General features: G+C 50.9%; 1 pseudogene and 1 gene segment (V, D, J or C); one reads left to right on the top strand and one right to left on the bottom strand.

The window, feature by feature from the left end:
- Positions 1-3,918: 3,918 nt before the first annotated feature.
- On the top strand, positions 3,919-8,725 carry LOC141953701 (T cell receptor alpha variable 1-2-like). The segment is given in 3 exon segments: positions 3,919-5,639; positions 6,526-6,776; positions 7,184-8,725. Coding segments are annotated over 3 exon segments (426 nt in total).
- LOC141953698 (feather keratin Cos1-2-like) lies at positions 8,652-16,583 on the bottom strand (annotated as a pseudogene).
- Between the last annotated feature and the right edge of the window lie 263 nt (positions 16,584-16,846).

Below are 16,846 nucleotides of genomic sequence, written 5' to 3'. Positions count from 1 at the left end.
TATCATCCTTCAGGCTCCTGCCTGAACATCCAGGTGCCCCAGACCCCATTGGCAATGTGATTGGAGCTGAGAGGCAGCACTTCTACAGCAGGGTATGTGTGTCTGAGGGGATGCTCAAGCACCTCCCAACTTGGAGGGTTGAGAAAAACCCATTTGTGGCCTGACTGCCCAAAGATGAGCCCCCCAGTGCTGAACAACCTCCCCTTGGCCCTTGCAAACCTGGAACACATTAAGAGTCACAATTTGGTGTCTTCCTTAGGGCTGAGCACTTGAACAACTTTAATTTATCTCCCTACAGAGCCTCCCTGTGGCAGAGGTGTGGAGTCCCAAGCACATCTGTCTGCAGCAGCAGGGAGAGTGTTGCTCCACCCTTGACACTGAGGTTTGGTGGATGCTTTGGGCTGGCAGAGGGAGGAGAAGTGGTGAACTCTCAAGCTTCATCTCCCTCTTTCTGTGTGTACCCTGGACATGCCGTGCATGGGAGTGTGTGACATGGTCCTGGTTTTCCTGGCAGCACTGGTGGCACTGGCATCTTTTGGTGAGACACAACATTCAGGCTGGGGAGGAGCAGGGCAAGAGGTTGTCCTGCCAGTGGTGGGAGGGGAAATTCCAGTTGTGACTCTGCAGGAAACTGGGACTGATTCTGTAGGTAGAGCAGAGACTGCAGGTGGGACTGGAACATTGTCAGGGAGATGTCAGCTGTGATGTAAATGGAGGGAGGAATAAGACTCTGCACACCCATGTCAGTGTTGACAAGTACCTTTCTAGGAGTCTCTTCCTCATTCCCCCTTCTTCATTCCCTCCCATCAGGTATTTACAGACACTGTCAAGATCGCCCTCGAGCCTTCTTTTCCCCAGGCTGAACACTGCCAGCCCGCTCAGCCTGTCCTCACAGGAAAGCTGCTCCAGTCCCTGCACCATTTTGCTGGGCTCATTCAGCTATCTTTCTTGTACTGGGGAGCCCAGAACTGGACCCAGCACTCCAGAGGTGGCCTCACCAGTGCTGAGTAGAGAGGAAGGATCAGGTCCCTTGTCCTGCTGGTCATGCTCTTCCTACTGCAGCCCAGGATGCTGTTGGCCTTCCTTGACACGAGGGTCCATTGCCACAGCAGACTCGAGAACACCCCTGAGCTGCTGAAAGTGAGCTGGACAGAGCCGTGAGTTTTCAGGAGAAGTATCCCAGCTGCTTGCCCAGGTCTTTCTTTTCCGTCAGTGTCCACCAGTGACCACTCTTGCAGGAGGGGGCTCTTGGTAGGAGAAATGTCTGCTCCTGTGGTTTAACTTCCTGGAAAAAAAGCCAAAGGAGGGAAGATGTCTTCCTAGCCCTGCATCTGGGGATCAGTGAAAACCTCGACATGTGACAAAGGCCCATCAGCCAGACACTGGACAAGATGCTCTGTTCAACCCCTTGAGTTGTCCCCCTGCTTTTCAGGTCTCTGTCACAGAATAACAGAATCATCTAGGTTGGGAAAGATCTTGAGGATCATCTAGTGCAACCATTAATCTAACACTGACTGTTTAGCTCTAGGGACTCCCATGATCAGCATGAGGTTTGCCTCCAGAACCTTGACTCAAGACACCCAATTGTTTCAGGGGACAGGAGCCTTTCAGTGTCTTGAACTCCCTCACCTGAGGAACTCCACCAGAGATCACTTAAAGGCCTGTGGAAGGTGAGAGCATCTGATTCACTAAGGCTGTCTGCTCAAGTCCCCTTCTCTTTCAAAGGCAAATACAAGTAAAAAGAAAGTGATAATCAAGGCACACAATGACAGCAGTCTCTCAGGAAGCCATGAGGGAGACAAGGAGGGAGATCAGAGCTCTTCAGCCTCTAATTGATGGGCCATCAGGGAACTGCACATGGTTCAGGCTGAGCTTTGTAAGTGACAATAAGTGACAAGAGGATCCTGAGGATTTGGGATGTTCGAGGGGGTTCCTGCGGGACTAGGCAAGAGTTCTGAAGGAATGCTTAGGGGAAGGGTCAAAGGTGGTGGGGAAGAGGGGACTGGGGAGGAGCAAGGGGAGGCATTGAATTGAAGGTAATGAGTTAATTTGGTAAGAGATTAATCCCCTTGCATTCTAGCTGGTTCTCAGAGATTGGAGGGACTGGGGGCAACTGAACTTATCTCTTAATAGCTATGCCAATTATGGCTGTAATGAGAGGCCTGACACCAGATGCACGAACAGCCCATGTGCTGTAGGTCCGGATGCATTCAAGAGAAGCAGTCAGGTTCACAAATACTATGGTTTATACTTCAAGAGTGTGGGGATGATGGTGAGAGGAGTGGGAGATTTCACACATCTTTTTGCTAGTGAACATCAGGCTGGCCTAGCCAGAGAGAAGGAGTAGACCCAGGTGATGGGTGAGAGGGCCCAGGTTCCAGGCAGGGCTATTAGATGGGCTGAGGGACAGTGATGGTATTTGAGGGATGCTCAACTGCGAGTGTTGAGTGACAGCAGAGGGTGTAGGGGTGTGTGTTTTCACTGAGAACTGTATGTCACAGCCATACTGGAGACAGTCAAACAGGAGGCCACTTCCATGATGAAGAGACTGGAGCGTGTCTCGTATGGAGATCCCAGCTGAGAGAGCTGAGACTGTTCAGCACAGAGATGTCTCAGGGGAGCTCTCATCACTGTGCAAAAATATCGGGAGGGAGGGTGTGAAGAAGGCAGAGCCAGGCTCTTCTGCGTGGTGCCCTGTGACAGGACAAGAGGCATTGGGCACAAAGTGAAACACAGGAGGCTCTCTCTGAACACCAGGGAACAATGTTTGACTGTCAGGGTGAGGAAGCATTGGCACAGGATGCCCAGAGAGTTTGTGAGGTCTCCAACCTTGGAGGCATTCAAAAGCCATCTGGACATGGTCCTGACAATCCAGTTCTAGGTGAGTCTCCTAAGCAGGGGGTTGGTGCAAGTGACCTCCAGACATCCCTTCCAAATTATAACAGTTCTGTGATTCCATAATGTGAGACATGAGGAGAGGCTGAGAGAAATGACCCACTTCAGCCTTCAAATAAGACACTAAAGGGAGAGGTTTATAATCTTCTAACACTTGACTGGAGGATGGAGAGAGGAGCCAAACCTGGAGGATGATTGAAGGAAGCCAGAGGGAGCAAAACTCTTCTTGAGCATAGTGATGGAAAGAAAGGCAATGGACACAGTCTGGAACAGGGGAAATTTATAGTGGAAATTAGGAATGTGTTTTGGTTTTACCCATGTGGTTGGAGCATGGGTGTAGATGGATCCCAGTAAGAATGGCACTGCAGCTCCATAAGGTGTTGGTTAAAATACCATTAACTGAGATGAGACAAGAAGGAAAAGGGGGATGGCACAGGTAATGTTATGTCCCTTCAGATTCTGGCAAATCCCAATTATGGATCATGAAAAGGACCTTGAGTTGGGGTTTGTCACGTGCTGCAAATCCTGCCCATTCTGAGATTCACTGACATTGTCGTCTCTGGAGTTGTCATGGGATTTTCTTAGACATAGGCAAGTCTGTTCATCATTTCTACTGCTGAGAAAAATAGCGTTCATATGAAAACACGGTGTTTCATTCACTCCTAAAGACAAGGACGTGTTTGTGGCATCATTGCCGAGTGCCAAGTGATATATAGAGCACAGCACAGCACGTGTCCGTGCCTGCTCAGGTCAGCTGCCATGCGGATCCCTAACTCCTCCAGGAACAATCATCTTCTGGTTACGGTGGGCCACTACAGGCAGGCAGGGAGATACACTGGTTCCTGAGGTACTTTAGTTTGGGTAGAGGGAGAAAGCTGATACTGCCTGGAGGATTCAAAAGGGACAGTCGGGATCTGCAGGGCTTGGAGTGTCATTCTTCAGGTGTCAGAGAGCTGCATCCTAGAGGTGTGCTGACGGAGGTGTAGGGGCAGACACTACGTTGGAGCCAGGTGCAGAAAGTCAAACAAAGAGAGTATTAGGGATGTTGAGGAAGTTGGTGAAAGACAGGGGAAAAGTGACAGAAATGGAGGAGGCTTCTGTTCTCAGAAAAAATAGCAACATCCCCAGAGAGCTGAGGACATCAGGGGAAGATGCAAAACCCCTGACCTCCCAGATGTCCAGCAGTGGCTGTGCAGAAGAGCAGGCGATTCTAGCTGGGGAGGTGAGGACTCCACTGTGAGCTCACCAGGAGCAATGCATTAAGTTTAAATAAAGTATACTAAGTTGTATATTAAGTTGTAGTGGCCAAAATAATTCACACATCACAGTGCTCTTCTTTCTTTCTGCAGGGCAGGGGCTGTTTATTTTCTTTAACTTCTTTTTTTCTCTTCTTACATTAACACATACTCATACAATGACACATATTTATACTCTCATCCAAGCTCTTACTTCATGATAGGCAAATCAGCAACTAGACAATCATCAACCCTCTCTCCCAGAAACAGTTCCATACTTTCTCCAAGCTGAATTATCTTTCTTCCAAGGCCTGTTTCTCCTCAAAGCATTTCTCCTTCTCTGGGTCTATGCAGAGCTGGCTTATCTTTCTTCCAAGGTCTGCTTCTCCTCCAAGCCTTACTGCTTCTCCAGGTCCGTGCAGAGCAGAGCTGGCGCTTCTCCAAGCCACCACAGGACTAACCAGCACTTCTCAGAGCCTGCACAAAGCACAGCTCTCCAGCTTCACCAAGCTCCCAAACAGAGCTCTCTGGCTGAGTTGACTGGCCAATGTCAATTTGGCTCTTAAGTATTGAATCTCCCACAGCTGTGCAGGGCTGACAGTGAAGTGAGAAACCTTAACAAAATAGATGCAGACCTCTCAACAGGGTGGGCTCTCAGCAGGATGGACTCTTGAGATAAGGGAGGACCTGCAACTACTGAGTCCCAAGATAAGGAAGGGGAATTCAAAAAATGCTAAATTGACATGCTGAAGAGACCTAATTGGGTGAAAAGTCATAAGAGGAAGAAGAGGAATCTTCAGTCTTCATCCTGAAGACCCCTGCCCAAGACCATCAGGAGACATTGCGCAGGCGCAACGGGGAGGGACTTGGGACGGGATTTATGATAATGATTTCTCAAAACTATTTATAACATCTCTCCCTATTCTCGGGATTATCATGAATATGTAAACACTTACGCTATAGAAAGGAGCTGCTTTTCGCTCCAAAATGTGCGCGTTTGTGGAGGAGCGATCCCCCGTACACCCAGCACTGAATAAACATACCTTCTTTATAACCTTACTGGTTATAAAGTCGTGACTCCGCACGTCAACAGTCCAATGCCAGCTCACCTCTTAATTATTTACCAGTAACACATAATTTGACTCGTAACATATTGAATCTCCCACAACTGCACAGAGCTGACACTCCCACAAACAACCTCTCCTCAAAACTGGGACCCCCCGAGCCCCTCACTGTCGAGATGCTGAGAATGCCCTTGGCTGAGGGAGCCACAGGTGTTGCTGTTGAGGAAGGGAGAAACCCAGAAGGAGCATTTCAGTCACAGGAAGAACAGATCGTTTCCCTCCCCCACTTCTTCCTTTGTTCCCCCAACAGAGTCATTTCCGGCAGCTCTGTTATCTCGGGGCTGGGAGGTGCTTTTCTGACTCCCTCACTCAGCAAATGGGCAGGATGGTCTCGACATGCACCTCGGATATCTCATCCTCACGGCCTTCCTGGGGCGACTGCTGGGTAAGTTCTGGGTTTCTACAAACACATAGTTCTTCTTCTCCTCAGGAAAACCTCAGCAGCCTTATCGGGTCCATATGGGGAAGGAGTCTTGAATAACAGGAGAACACTGGGAAAATGTCAGTTGACATCTGTGGTTTTCACTGGTTCTTTCGAGATGCTCTTACTGTTGAAAAGGAGAGAGGAGAGATACCTCATACCCCCTCTCCATCTTCTCTCTCCCCTTTGATCCATTCTCTCTACCGCTCTCTTCTGCTCCACCTGCTGTCACCATAGGAGATCTCAGCTGTCTCTGCTGTCCCATGTTTCTCCCTTTCTAAAGCAAGTTAGCAGATCCTATCAGTGCTGCTACAGGGACTTTAAAACACTCATCCCACTGACCCCTGAGGATCCTAGGGGCCTCAAGTGTGCCTCCTGCCTGGCACATCCCTGCCATGGCCTCCACTTTCCTCCTGGTTGTGAGCATATCAAGGGCTCGCCTTTTAAACACTGGGCTCAGCTGCGTGTTTACTCAGGGAGCAAAAACCTCTCAGAGATAACAGGAATGGGGAAGCAGGAGGAATCTTTTTACTGCAGCTCCAAGGGCCACTCAACATTACGGAGGGGTGTTGTTCCCAGCACGCAAAAGACAAACATGACAGGCTGTTTCCTTCTCCACTGGGCAGTAGAAGAATGAGCAGGGAAACAGCACAGCTCTCCGCAGGGTCCATTCTGCTCTGAGATCTCTGAGCTCCTGCCCAAAACTAGTCTCCACCTTGTTGTGCTCAGGCCTCATGATGTTCCTACAGGACAAGGGAGAGGGAGCCTTCTCCTCCAGGGTTTTGTATCCATTCTTGGTTTGCTTACTGTGCCCCTCTCAGCAGAGCTACTGACCTTCCCTTTCTTCCAGGCACCATGGGGCAGAGAACAGTCACCCAGCAAGAAGGACAAGTCACAGTGAAGCACAGAGACACTTTCCAAACCAACTGCACATACCAGATATCTGACTTTGGAGCTTTACTCTGGTACCAGCAGAGGAAAGGGCAAGCTCCCCAGCTGCTCTCATATCAGGCAGCAGCTGGCCCAAGGCACAGCGGCCGTCTCACCACGCTGCTGAACACCACAAGGAAATACAGTGTCCTGCAGCTGGAGGAAGTCGAGGTCTCTGACAGTGCCTTGTACCTCTGTGCTGTGGGTGTCACCCTGGTGCAGGGAGCTTCCTTGGCTGTGCAAGAAGCCAGGGGAGGGAGGGGATGTGTGTGTGCAAGGCTGAGCTTGGGGGTAGGGTCCCTCAGCTCTCCCCTGGCAGCTCTGCTTCCCCTGGGCACCCAGGGATCTGCAGGTCAAAATTTTCTTCCAGGAGGGGACAGTGTCAGTGGTTTGAGAGGAAGGAGAAGGTGCTGACAGTGTCTCAGGTCCTCTTGTTTACACCATCAGTAACATGATTCGTCTGCCCAATGGCTCTGGTGAGGGGGCAGGCAATGCAGGAGATTGTGGCTGTTTGTTCAATGGTTCCTTGCTGCTGCTCTTTGCTTTCTCTTATTCCCTGCTGCACATTCTGTCTTTAGGTTTTCCTGCAGGCCTGTCTCTTACAGTACCTGCTCCAGGATGTGTCCCTTAGAGGTCAGAGTTCAAAGGAAGATGGAAAGCACATAACATGTCATGGGGCAATATTTCTTCCTGAGATTGCATGATTGTTAAAATTTTGGATAATAACCGCCTTGTGGACTCTTCTGTTGTTGCATGGTTATGTGCTGGGATCCAGAGGACCTGCTCTCCCCAGTGCATTCTGTCAGTCCTTAGAGCCCTTCTCAAGGCCTACCTCATGGGCTTGCCAGGAGAAGACGCGGCCTTGGGGAGAGCTGCTTCAGGCCTGGGGAAAGCTCAGGCACCACAGATGGACCATGGGTCTTGGGCACTGGCTGCTGTCCTTGTGGTGCCCCATCTGGTGGGAGCTGGGGAACTGTGAGTGACAGGAGGGCTCTGGTGTGAGGGCTGGACAGGCTGATTTGAACATCAATCTTAGGGTCATCTTAGCCCATTGAACTGTGTAACTGCTGGGCTGTGACCTGTCCTTTCTATCCTTGCCCTTGTGTGCAGATCATAACCCCTCATTCTGGGGACAGGTGGGAGGATGAGGAAGAGAAATTCTTGGGCTGATTTAAGGGATTTTTCTCACGTCTCCCCACTCCTGCATATTTGCAGACATCTTTTGACTGAGCTTCTTTTCGCAGCACTAAAGCAAGAAAAACTCCCTTCTGCACAAACTCGTGAGCTACCGACCTCTCAGAGCCTCCAGCTCCTCTCTAAGGGCTCCTCTCTAAGGGACAGGAGTGGTCAAGTTCCCTTTCTGCAGGTCATGCTCTGAGGCCTAGGGCCTGTGTCTGACCAGAGATGCCAGAAGGCAGAGTCCTATCACCACTGGCAGTGGAGGAGCCAGGGATGTCTTTCTCAGCTCCAAGACACAGTGCCTGAAAGGGCCCCACTGCCATGTGTCCCATCCTCCCCTTCCTCTGGGCATGATGGAAACGTCTGCCTGGGCCCCCACCTTATCCCCCACCAGTCAAGACAATGCCTTTCTTCCTCAGCAACTCGATACAATGCCCACCAATAAAAGGATTATGTGGAGGCAGAGGCTGGGATGCAGAAAGCTTTAATGACTCTGAAGAGGGAAATAAGGACTTTGAGAGGAGGCGGCCAGAGCAGGGAGAGCACCAGCAGCTGCCAAATGTCTGTGCCCATCGGCCACGGTGGAGATCACAGAAGGGATCCATGAGCGTGGAGGGAGAGGGGCCAGCAGATTCCCCAGCTTGGCTCCTGGGGTCTTACAGCTCAGAAGAACAGAAGAGAAGAAAGAGATGGGAGGGAGTAGAAGGCAGAGGAGTTAGACTTTGGCCATGTTATCAGAGAGATGCTGCAGCCCTCCCTTGGAAGGATGCTCAGCTTCTCTGAAATCACTGGCCAGGAGCTCTGTCCTCAGTCCAGCATGAGCTTCTGGGTTCCTGGGGGTCCTTGTCCAGGTTATCACCAGTGGCTTTAGCAGGGGGGGCACCTTCTGCCACAGTAGCGGCTGGTAATGCAGGAGAGGTCAAAGCCCCCAGAGTTGATGGGCACTCCGTCACAGCTGAGGATGCTGCCAACGGCAGCGGAGGTGGAGGAGCCCACAACGGTGTTCTGTGGGAAGGAGCTGAGGATGGGTCCGGGCAGGGTCACCACCACGGGGGAGGGCTGGATGGCAACAGTGGAGTCCTGGCACTGCCTGACACAGGGCTCATTGCAGCTGTTGGCCAGCGGGGTGGGGCCGCAGGGCCGGCAGCAGGGCTCGCAGGGCTGGCACTGGTCACAGCAGGACATGTCTTGGGACCCGAGGTGCACCTGGGAGAGAGGGCAGGGAGGAAGAAAAACATGGGGATGTGTGAGGCACAGCTTGTCACCACACCGTGAGGGAGCCAAAGAACATGCAGTGCCTGAAGGTGGAGTCTGTCCAGAGATGTATGAGGGTTTCTTGGACTCATCCTGCCATGGACCAAAAAGAGGCACCAGCTCCTATGTGGCTACTGTCTACCCCTGAGTCCAGAAGCCTCCTCACTACTGTTCCAGCCTCCCTCCAAGCTTAACCTCTCCCCACTTCCCTCTCCCATGACAAGCAGCCCCAAGATCTGGTATAGAACAAAGCTGGTCACAGCTGACAGGTTCACTGAAGTGAGACCTCCTTTGTGAGAAAGCAGAGAAAGAGAAGGGGCCTCAGACTCACCTGGTTCTCAAGGAGAAGGAGGCAAGAGAAGTGGATGAGAGAGCGAGGAGCTGTGCTGGCTTTTATCCTGGATCTTTACTGCCCCAGGCTGACAGAGACGTCCCTTGTAAAGGAGGTTATTTTCTGACAAGTTCATCATAAATGTAAAACATCCCGCCTAATGCTATGGGCTGTGTTTTGGCTTCCAGAATCGCTGTCTTTTCATTTCCTGCTTGATGTCAGGTACATTCCCCAGTGAAGGCATCTTTTGCATGACAGGATGAGAGGCCCAAGCATTTCCGGAGCAAGACACGTCAACATGAACAGAGCACTCGCCTTGCATCCTGGAGGAGTCCAATAAAGGACACTCAAGGTAGACTAAACAGCTGGCTTAGACAACATACACAAAGAAACAAAATATGTGCACGTGTACACACACACAAATCTAGACTTCTAGTCATTCAGAGTTAGTTGAGAAGACTCAAGACAGCCAAAGAGAGACATATACACTGTCCACACAGGTGTTGGACTGGACAGAGTCATCTCCTCCCAACCCTGTTTCCAAGGGTTCCCTGTGGCTGAGGGAAGACAGATCTGTGCTTGGTGAGAGTGGGAAAAGCAACTGATGAGAGTAAAGTGCCCAGATTGAGCCCATTCACCCCACAAAAGCCCCTTCCCTGCTCTCTGTCTGTCCCTGAGTACCGTGGACATGGATGGGGGCTTTAGGCATGGGATGGAAGTGCTTGTAGTTACTGGCAGGAGAGCCCGTGGGTTCACTCCTGATCGCATGATGAAACCGTGGAGATGTGACCAAGTAGGCCGACCCTGCTGTGAGCTTATGTTAGCTGGGGAGTTCAGAGGTGACCATGGGTCAAGGGCAGGATCAGTGTCTCCAGAAAGAGGGTTCATTCCATTTGCCATGCACATCTGCTTTGGGGTGGGATAAGTCCCGTGTGGGAGCTGATGTCTCTTCCCTGACTGAGGGAAAGAGGAGGCCATGAAAATGATGAGAGGAATGGAACACCTCTCCTATGAGGAAAGGCTGAGAGAGGTGGGGTTGCTCAGCCTGGAGAGGAGAAGGCTCTGGGGAGAGGATCTTGAGGACTTTCAATTCTTAAAGGCGTCTTATAAGAAAGACAGAGAAAGATGTTTTCGAAGGGCCTGTAGTAATAAAGAGGCAATGGCTTTAATCTGAGAGAAGGTAGATATAGATTGGTCATAAGGAAGAAAATTTTTCCTATGAGGGTTTTGGGACACTGTCAGAGGTTGACCCGAGAAGTTGAGGAAGCCCCACCACTGGAAGTGTTCAAGATCAGGTTAGATGGGGCTCTGAGCAACCTGACCTAGTGAGAGATGTCCCTACCCATAGCAGGAGGCTTGAACTAGATGGTCTTTCAAGGTCCCTTCCAACACAAACTGTTCTATGATTCTGTGAGTCTATGAATTATGCTGGTGAGTGAGTCTGGGCTGAAAGAGCCTCTACACAAGGATGTGCTGGAATCTGAGTTGGTCCCACAGGGCTGGAAGGACATATCCCCTGAAGGGATCTTGTTCCATTTCACTCACAACTCCTTAATTACCTATATTTTCTAAGAGTGTGATGCATATTTTCTAAGAGTGAGATGCAAAGCATGGCACAGAAGTCAGAAGAGACTCCCTCTCCCTCATGTGGAAGAGCTCATTTGGTCAGCGTGCATGGCAGCAGGAGGCTGCAGCAGCACTGCACAGCTCTGGCTTCTGTCCCCAGATGACTTTCTTGGAAGAGTGAAGAGTACTGGTCAGGGGTGAAGACTACTTGCAAGGTGAGGCAAGAGTGTCTTTCCAAATCCCTGCTAAACTGGGAAGGAGGAGTTTGAAGCAGGTATGGAGGGAGAGGTCTCCCACAGACTGAAGAGCAGGGATGTCACAAGGGTAGAAGAGGTATGCACGGGGGAACAGCATGCCAGGGGAGGCTCTCACACTTCCCCTATGGTGCAGGTGGTGGTGTATTTAGGTGGCTGCTACACATCTCCTGCTCAGGAAGAGGAGGCAGATGACACCTTTGTCAGGCAGTTGGGTTAAACCTCACAGTCACAGACCCTGGTACTCACCTGGTACCACGTCAGCATCTACTGCAGGAGGAAAATGGCTGGGCATAAGTGAAACAGGACATACGTGGGGTGTATGGAATACAAATTTTTGATGCAGGCAATCCATGAATGGACTACGGACCTGCTACTCACAAATGAGGAAGAACTGTTGGATAATATAAAGTTCAAGGACAGATTAGCCTTTATTGACCAGGAGACTGTGGAGCTCAGGATCCTCAGAGGACTGACCAAGACAAACAGGAGGATTACTGCCCCTGACTTCAGAAGAACGTGGCTTAGTCTCATCAGGAAAATTTCTGCTTGGCAGGATGCCATGGCAAACTGCCCTGGAGCCCAGAGGGTCCCAGGAGTGGGGGCTAACCTTCAAGACAGCCTCCTCACAGCACAAGGAAGGTCCCTGCAATGTGCAAAGAGGTGAGTCAGGAAAAGGCAAAACACAACTGGAGTGGACACTTGCAAGGGAAGTGAAGAGAATCAGGAAAGGTACCTCTGAGCCTATTGGCAGCAAAAGGAAGGCTGAATAGATGAGGGCTCATTGCTTGGTGAGGAAGACGACTTTGTGACACATGAAAAGGAAAAAGCTGACGTACTTGATGCCTGTTTGTCCTCAGTTTTTACAGATATGGCTTCTCCTCAGGCCCACCACATCCCTGAACCTTCCCGCAGACTCTCTGGGAATGAAGCAGCACCCACAGTAGAAGAAGAAAGAACTAAGGACCTCTTAATTTCATCGGGACATACACAAGTTCATGGGATCACTTGGGAGACAGCCAAAGGTGTTCTAGGACCTGACAGGACAGTCCCTACTCAGTCCCTGGAATGGAGATGGAGCAAATACTCTCAGAAGCCGTTCCTAAACTCATGAAAGGCTCAAGAAGTGGCTAGGGAGCAGCTCACATGAGTCGACTGAGGGCAAACCACACCTTTCCAACCTCATTGCTTTCTGTGAGGAGGTGACTGGCACTGTGGGGAAGGGGAGGGGCACTGGCTGGGATGTGCCTGGATTTCAGCAAGACCTTTGACATACCCTCATGGGTGCACACACATGCACACCTATACCCACACCGAGGTACGCACACACACAGAGGCATGCACACACACAGACATGTGTCATATCTGTGCCCTTACAAAGAGGTGTGTGCACACAGGTTTCCAAAGGAGCCCATGAGCAGACACAAGCACAGCCACCCCACAAACCAACATGTACACACAGATATTCAACACACATGCTGACATATATGCATCCTCCTGCACCCATGGGTATGCAAACAAATTTACTTGCATGCTCATGTACAGCGATGTGCTCACATAAAAGCACATACCCACACACACCTGTGCCCACACACTTACATATCTGCAGACCAATGTCACACCCGTCCATGCTCACCTGCATGAAGACACGTGCATGTGATAAAACACATACACCCTCATCAACAGATGTGCACAAACACACCCGCAGCTGGTAATTGCGCACACTTGTGCTTGCCTGTGCATTGCCCCAGGCACACACAGGCACACGTATGTGCAAATGGACACATGAGCACAGCCAGAAGAACATGTATGTGAGCATGAACATTCACAGATGCCACTGAGAACCACGAAGCCTATGCCAGTTCACAGCCTCTCGGGATGACTCTAGGCAAGTCCTTCAGGCCCTACAGTTAAGGCAGTGGATCGGTTCCTGGCCATTCCCATCAGCTTTAGTGAGATCAAGGGATTGACTGGGCTTCATTACTGTGTTTTTTTACTAGAAAATTGAGAGACGAAGGTGCCATGGCCTTTCCAGGCATTGAGCCTCTCCGTGTCCAGGGTCTGTGTGTCAGGGATAACGTAAAAAATAGAGAACATCCATATTGCTGCAGCCACAAAGAATCACCACATCACAAGTGAGAAAATCCTTACATCTGTGCTGTTCTTACTGATTTCCTGAAGGGAGACATGAGAGTAGGGACAGGCCCCTGCTCTGTAAAGGAAATGGTGCCTCAGTGGTGTATTCACACAGCAGCAGAGCGTGGTGTCCCTGGGACAAGCCAGACTCTCTACAGACTGCAGACACTGAGGCTGGGGCAACAGAAATGACAGTGGCTGGTTCCAGTAAGAGAGGAACTCAGCCTCTTCCAAGCATTCCTTAAAATGTCATTAATTCAGGCTAAAGATAGAAAGAAAGTGAGGATAGTACAGATAACCTTACATGCCTTCAGATGCTGGGAACCCTGAGCTGCTCTACATCAGCTGCTCTCCCAGAATGAGAGAATCACAGAGGAGTTGAGGTTGGAAGGGACCTCTGGATGTCATCTGGTCCAACCCCCCTGCTCAAGCAGGGCCCCATTCAGCCAGTCACACAGGACCGTGTCCAGGTGGTTTTGGAGGAGGGAAAATCAGTGACCTCCCTGGGCAACCCACGGCCATAGTCAGACACTCCCACAGCACAGCGCAATGTGTTGCCCCCTTGCCAGGGCACAGGACACTGTGCACGTCCCATCCACACACGGATTATCCCATTTTGGTCAGTCAGGCTTTTAGGGCATTTTCTGGAAACAGAGCTCGTCACCATATCAGCTGTCAAACACGACAGCCTGGCCAGTGTTGGCAGTGAACAAATACCTGCAGCTTTCACATCCTCATTTCTTAGGGGGTAAATCAAGGTGTATAGCAGAGGAATAAGTGTGATGTAAAGAACAGCTCCTGCCATGTCAGTTGATGGTTTAAATCACCAAAGATAAAACCCTACCTGTGGCAAAAATACCCTTAATTTGAAGTGTAAAGCCTGCATGGATCCTGTGCCCTTTTCTTACCTTTCCAAGAGCTCTTTAGTCGGGCTGGCAAACCAGGGGTCATGCCAGGAGTCAGTGGCAACACTTTGGCAGTGCTTTGGCCAAGGGTCTTACTCATCTGTCAGAAACAATGCCATCCCTCCCTCTCCTACAAGGACAATTGCAGATGGTATCATCATTGCCAAGGACCTGAGGTACCTTCTGCTTGTTACAAGGTTCAGTGTGGTAGCATAGGAGGTCTATATGGGATGATGATGATGGTGATTAGCAGCATGACTAGGGAAAAAAGATTTCAGACATGAAAGTGAAACACTGTTATAGAGCTTTTGTCTTTCAGTTGTTCTGAGCTGTGCTTCATGAGCTGTAATTCCCTCTTGATAAGGGACAGGGGTGTGGGGATTTCCATTCTTCCACTTGTACACTTTTGTCAAGGCATCTGGATGTTCATATAGGAAAGAGCTCATGAGAGAGTAGTGTCTGCTGAGACACATTTCCACCGATCAGAATGAATGAGACTTACATGTAATAAAATCCTCCCCTCACAGAATGGCAGCCAGTTCCTGAGCACAAACTCTCTGGGGGGACAAGTGCAACAGTCAGGAGCTCTGCACTTACCCACAGCTCTCTTGGGAAGTGCACCCAGCACCCTTGTCCTCACTGATCTTCATGTTCTCCTGCACACTCTGTCTCAGAGCAATTAGATCCCCCTCAGAAATACACTGTTTCACTGTCCCCATTTCTGTGCTGACTACCCTCAGGTCCCACAGGTGTAGCTCCAATTTCCAGCCTCAAGACATTCAGCAGCATGGGCGACTTTTCCCTGCTAGTCCCATCCATGTGTGCTGGCCATGGCCCCTAGATTGAGTGGTGGAGGGCAGAGGAAGGTGGAGTAGCAGCTCTGGGCCATCCCAAGGGCTCTTCCCTTCTTTACCACTCTTGCCATTCTGCAAAGCAAATCACCTTTCAGAGCCCAAAGCCAACCCCCTGCCAAGGCAGTGCAGCTCCAGCCATAGCAAGAGGAACGCTCTTGCTCAGGAGCTGATGGGGCTGCTGAGCCCTCAGAGCCTCCTGCCTTTCTGGGCATTTGTGCACAGAGACACAACAAGGCAAGGTCTCCTTGTGCCCTCACCCCCTTCCACCCAGAGCAACACCCTTCTCCTTTGGCAGCTTGGGGAGTGTCCACAGAGGGAAGGACCACATGGAGGCCAGGCTTGAATGCAGCAGAACTTTAATGAGTCAAAAGAAGGAAACAAAGTCACTCCAAGTGGAGGTCAGCAGCAGAGCGAGCCCTGGGGGCAGCTGACAACCTGCAGTTCTTGGCCATAGAGAAGTTCCTGCATGATGTCTGTCTGCCTGTCCCAGGGAGCGAGATGAGATAGATGGGCCTTCCCCAGTTGGCACTGGTGTGCATGAGGGGAGGCAGTAAACAAAGAAAATGGAAAGAAAGGCAAAACCATTCAGCTACCCTGAAAATAACCTCCAAAATCTTGATTCTGTGCCCAGCACCATGTTCTAATTTCATCAAGGTATGTCCCTGGGGATTTGCCAGCACCTTTAACAGGGGGGGTACCTTCTGCCACAGTAGCGGCTGGTAATGCAGGAGAGGTCAAAGCCCCCAGAGTTGATGAGCACTCCCTCACAGCTGAGGATGCTACCAACGGCAGCAGAGGTGGAGGAGCCCACAACGGTGTTCTGTGGGAAGGAGCTGAGGATTGGTCCGGGCAGGGTCACCACCACGGGGGAGGGCTGGATGGCAACGGTGGAGCTCTGGCACTGCCTGACACAGGGCTCATTGCAGCTGTTGGCCAGCGGGGTCGGGCCGCAGGGCCGGCATGGCAGGCACTGGTCGTAGCAGGACATGTCTCTGAGGGTGGAGGTGCACCTGGGAGAGAGGTCAGGGAGGAAGCAGAGCACAAGGGTGGGTGAGGAGCTGACTCGTTACCCTATCACTAAGGAGCCAAGGCCACTGCTGAGTGGGGAGATGGAAGCTCTGCCAGGAGCCACATGGTCTTCATCTCCGTACAGAGGGCAGTCTGGCGTAATGAACCTCTGTCTTGTTTTGTAAATTGAAACTCCCTCAGCCACATTCACCCTCTCTGTAAGCAGACTTTGACCTCATTTCCCTCTGTCATGACAAGAAGACCCAAACCCCAGGACAGGACAGAGCAATATCAGCTGGGATGTCTCTTAAGTGACGATCTCTCTGTGGATGAGGAGGAAAAGGGGCTTCAGACTCACCTGGTTCCCAAGCAGAAGGAACCAAGAGAAGTGCATGAGAGAGCAGGGACTTGGGCTGCCTTTTATACCTGCCCTTCACTGCCGCAGGACCAGAGGCACCTTTGCAGAGGTAACAATGTTCTGACAAGCTCATCTTGAATGCAAACCATCGCAGCTAATGATATGGGCTGTGCTTTCATTTCCTGCACTGCTCCTTTTCATTTCCAGGTTTGTGCCATGCCCATTCCCCAGTGAAGGCTTGTTCTGAGCACTGGGATGAAAGACCCCAGGATTTCTAGGGCAGGAATGCAGCAGTGCTGGCAGAAGACTCAGCTCAAGTGTTGGATGTTTCCAGAGCAGGCAAGTGATGTCAGTCTGGGTCACTCTATCAGGGCTGTTTGAAGAGTTGTTCTTAGG

Source organism: Strix uralensis, chromosome 22 (assembly GCF_047716275.1).
Source record: "Strix uralensis isolate ZFMK-TIS-50842 chromosome 22, bStrUra1, whole genome shotgun sequence".
NCBI lineage: Eukaryota > Metazoa > Chordata > Aves > Strigiformes > Strigidae > Strix > Strix uralensis.
This window is presented reverse-complemented; position numbering and strand designations above follow the sequence as displayed.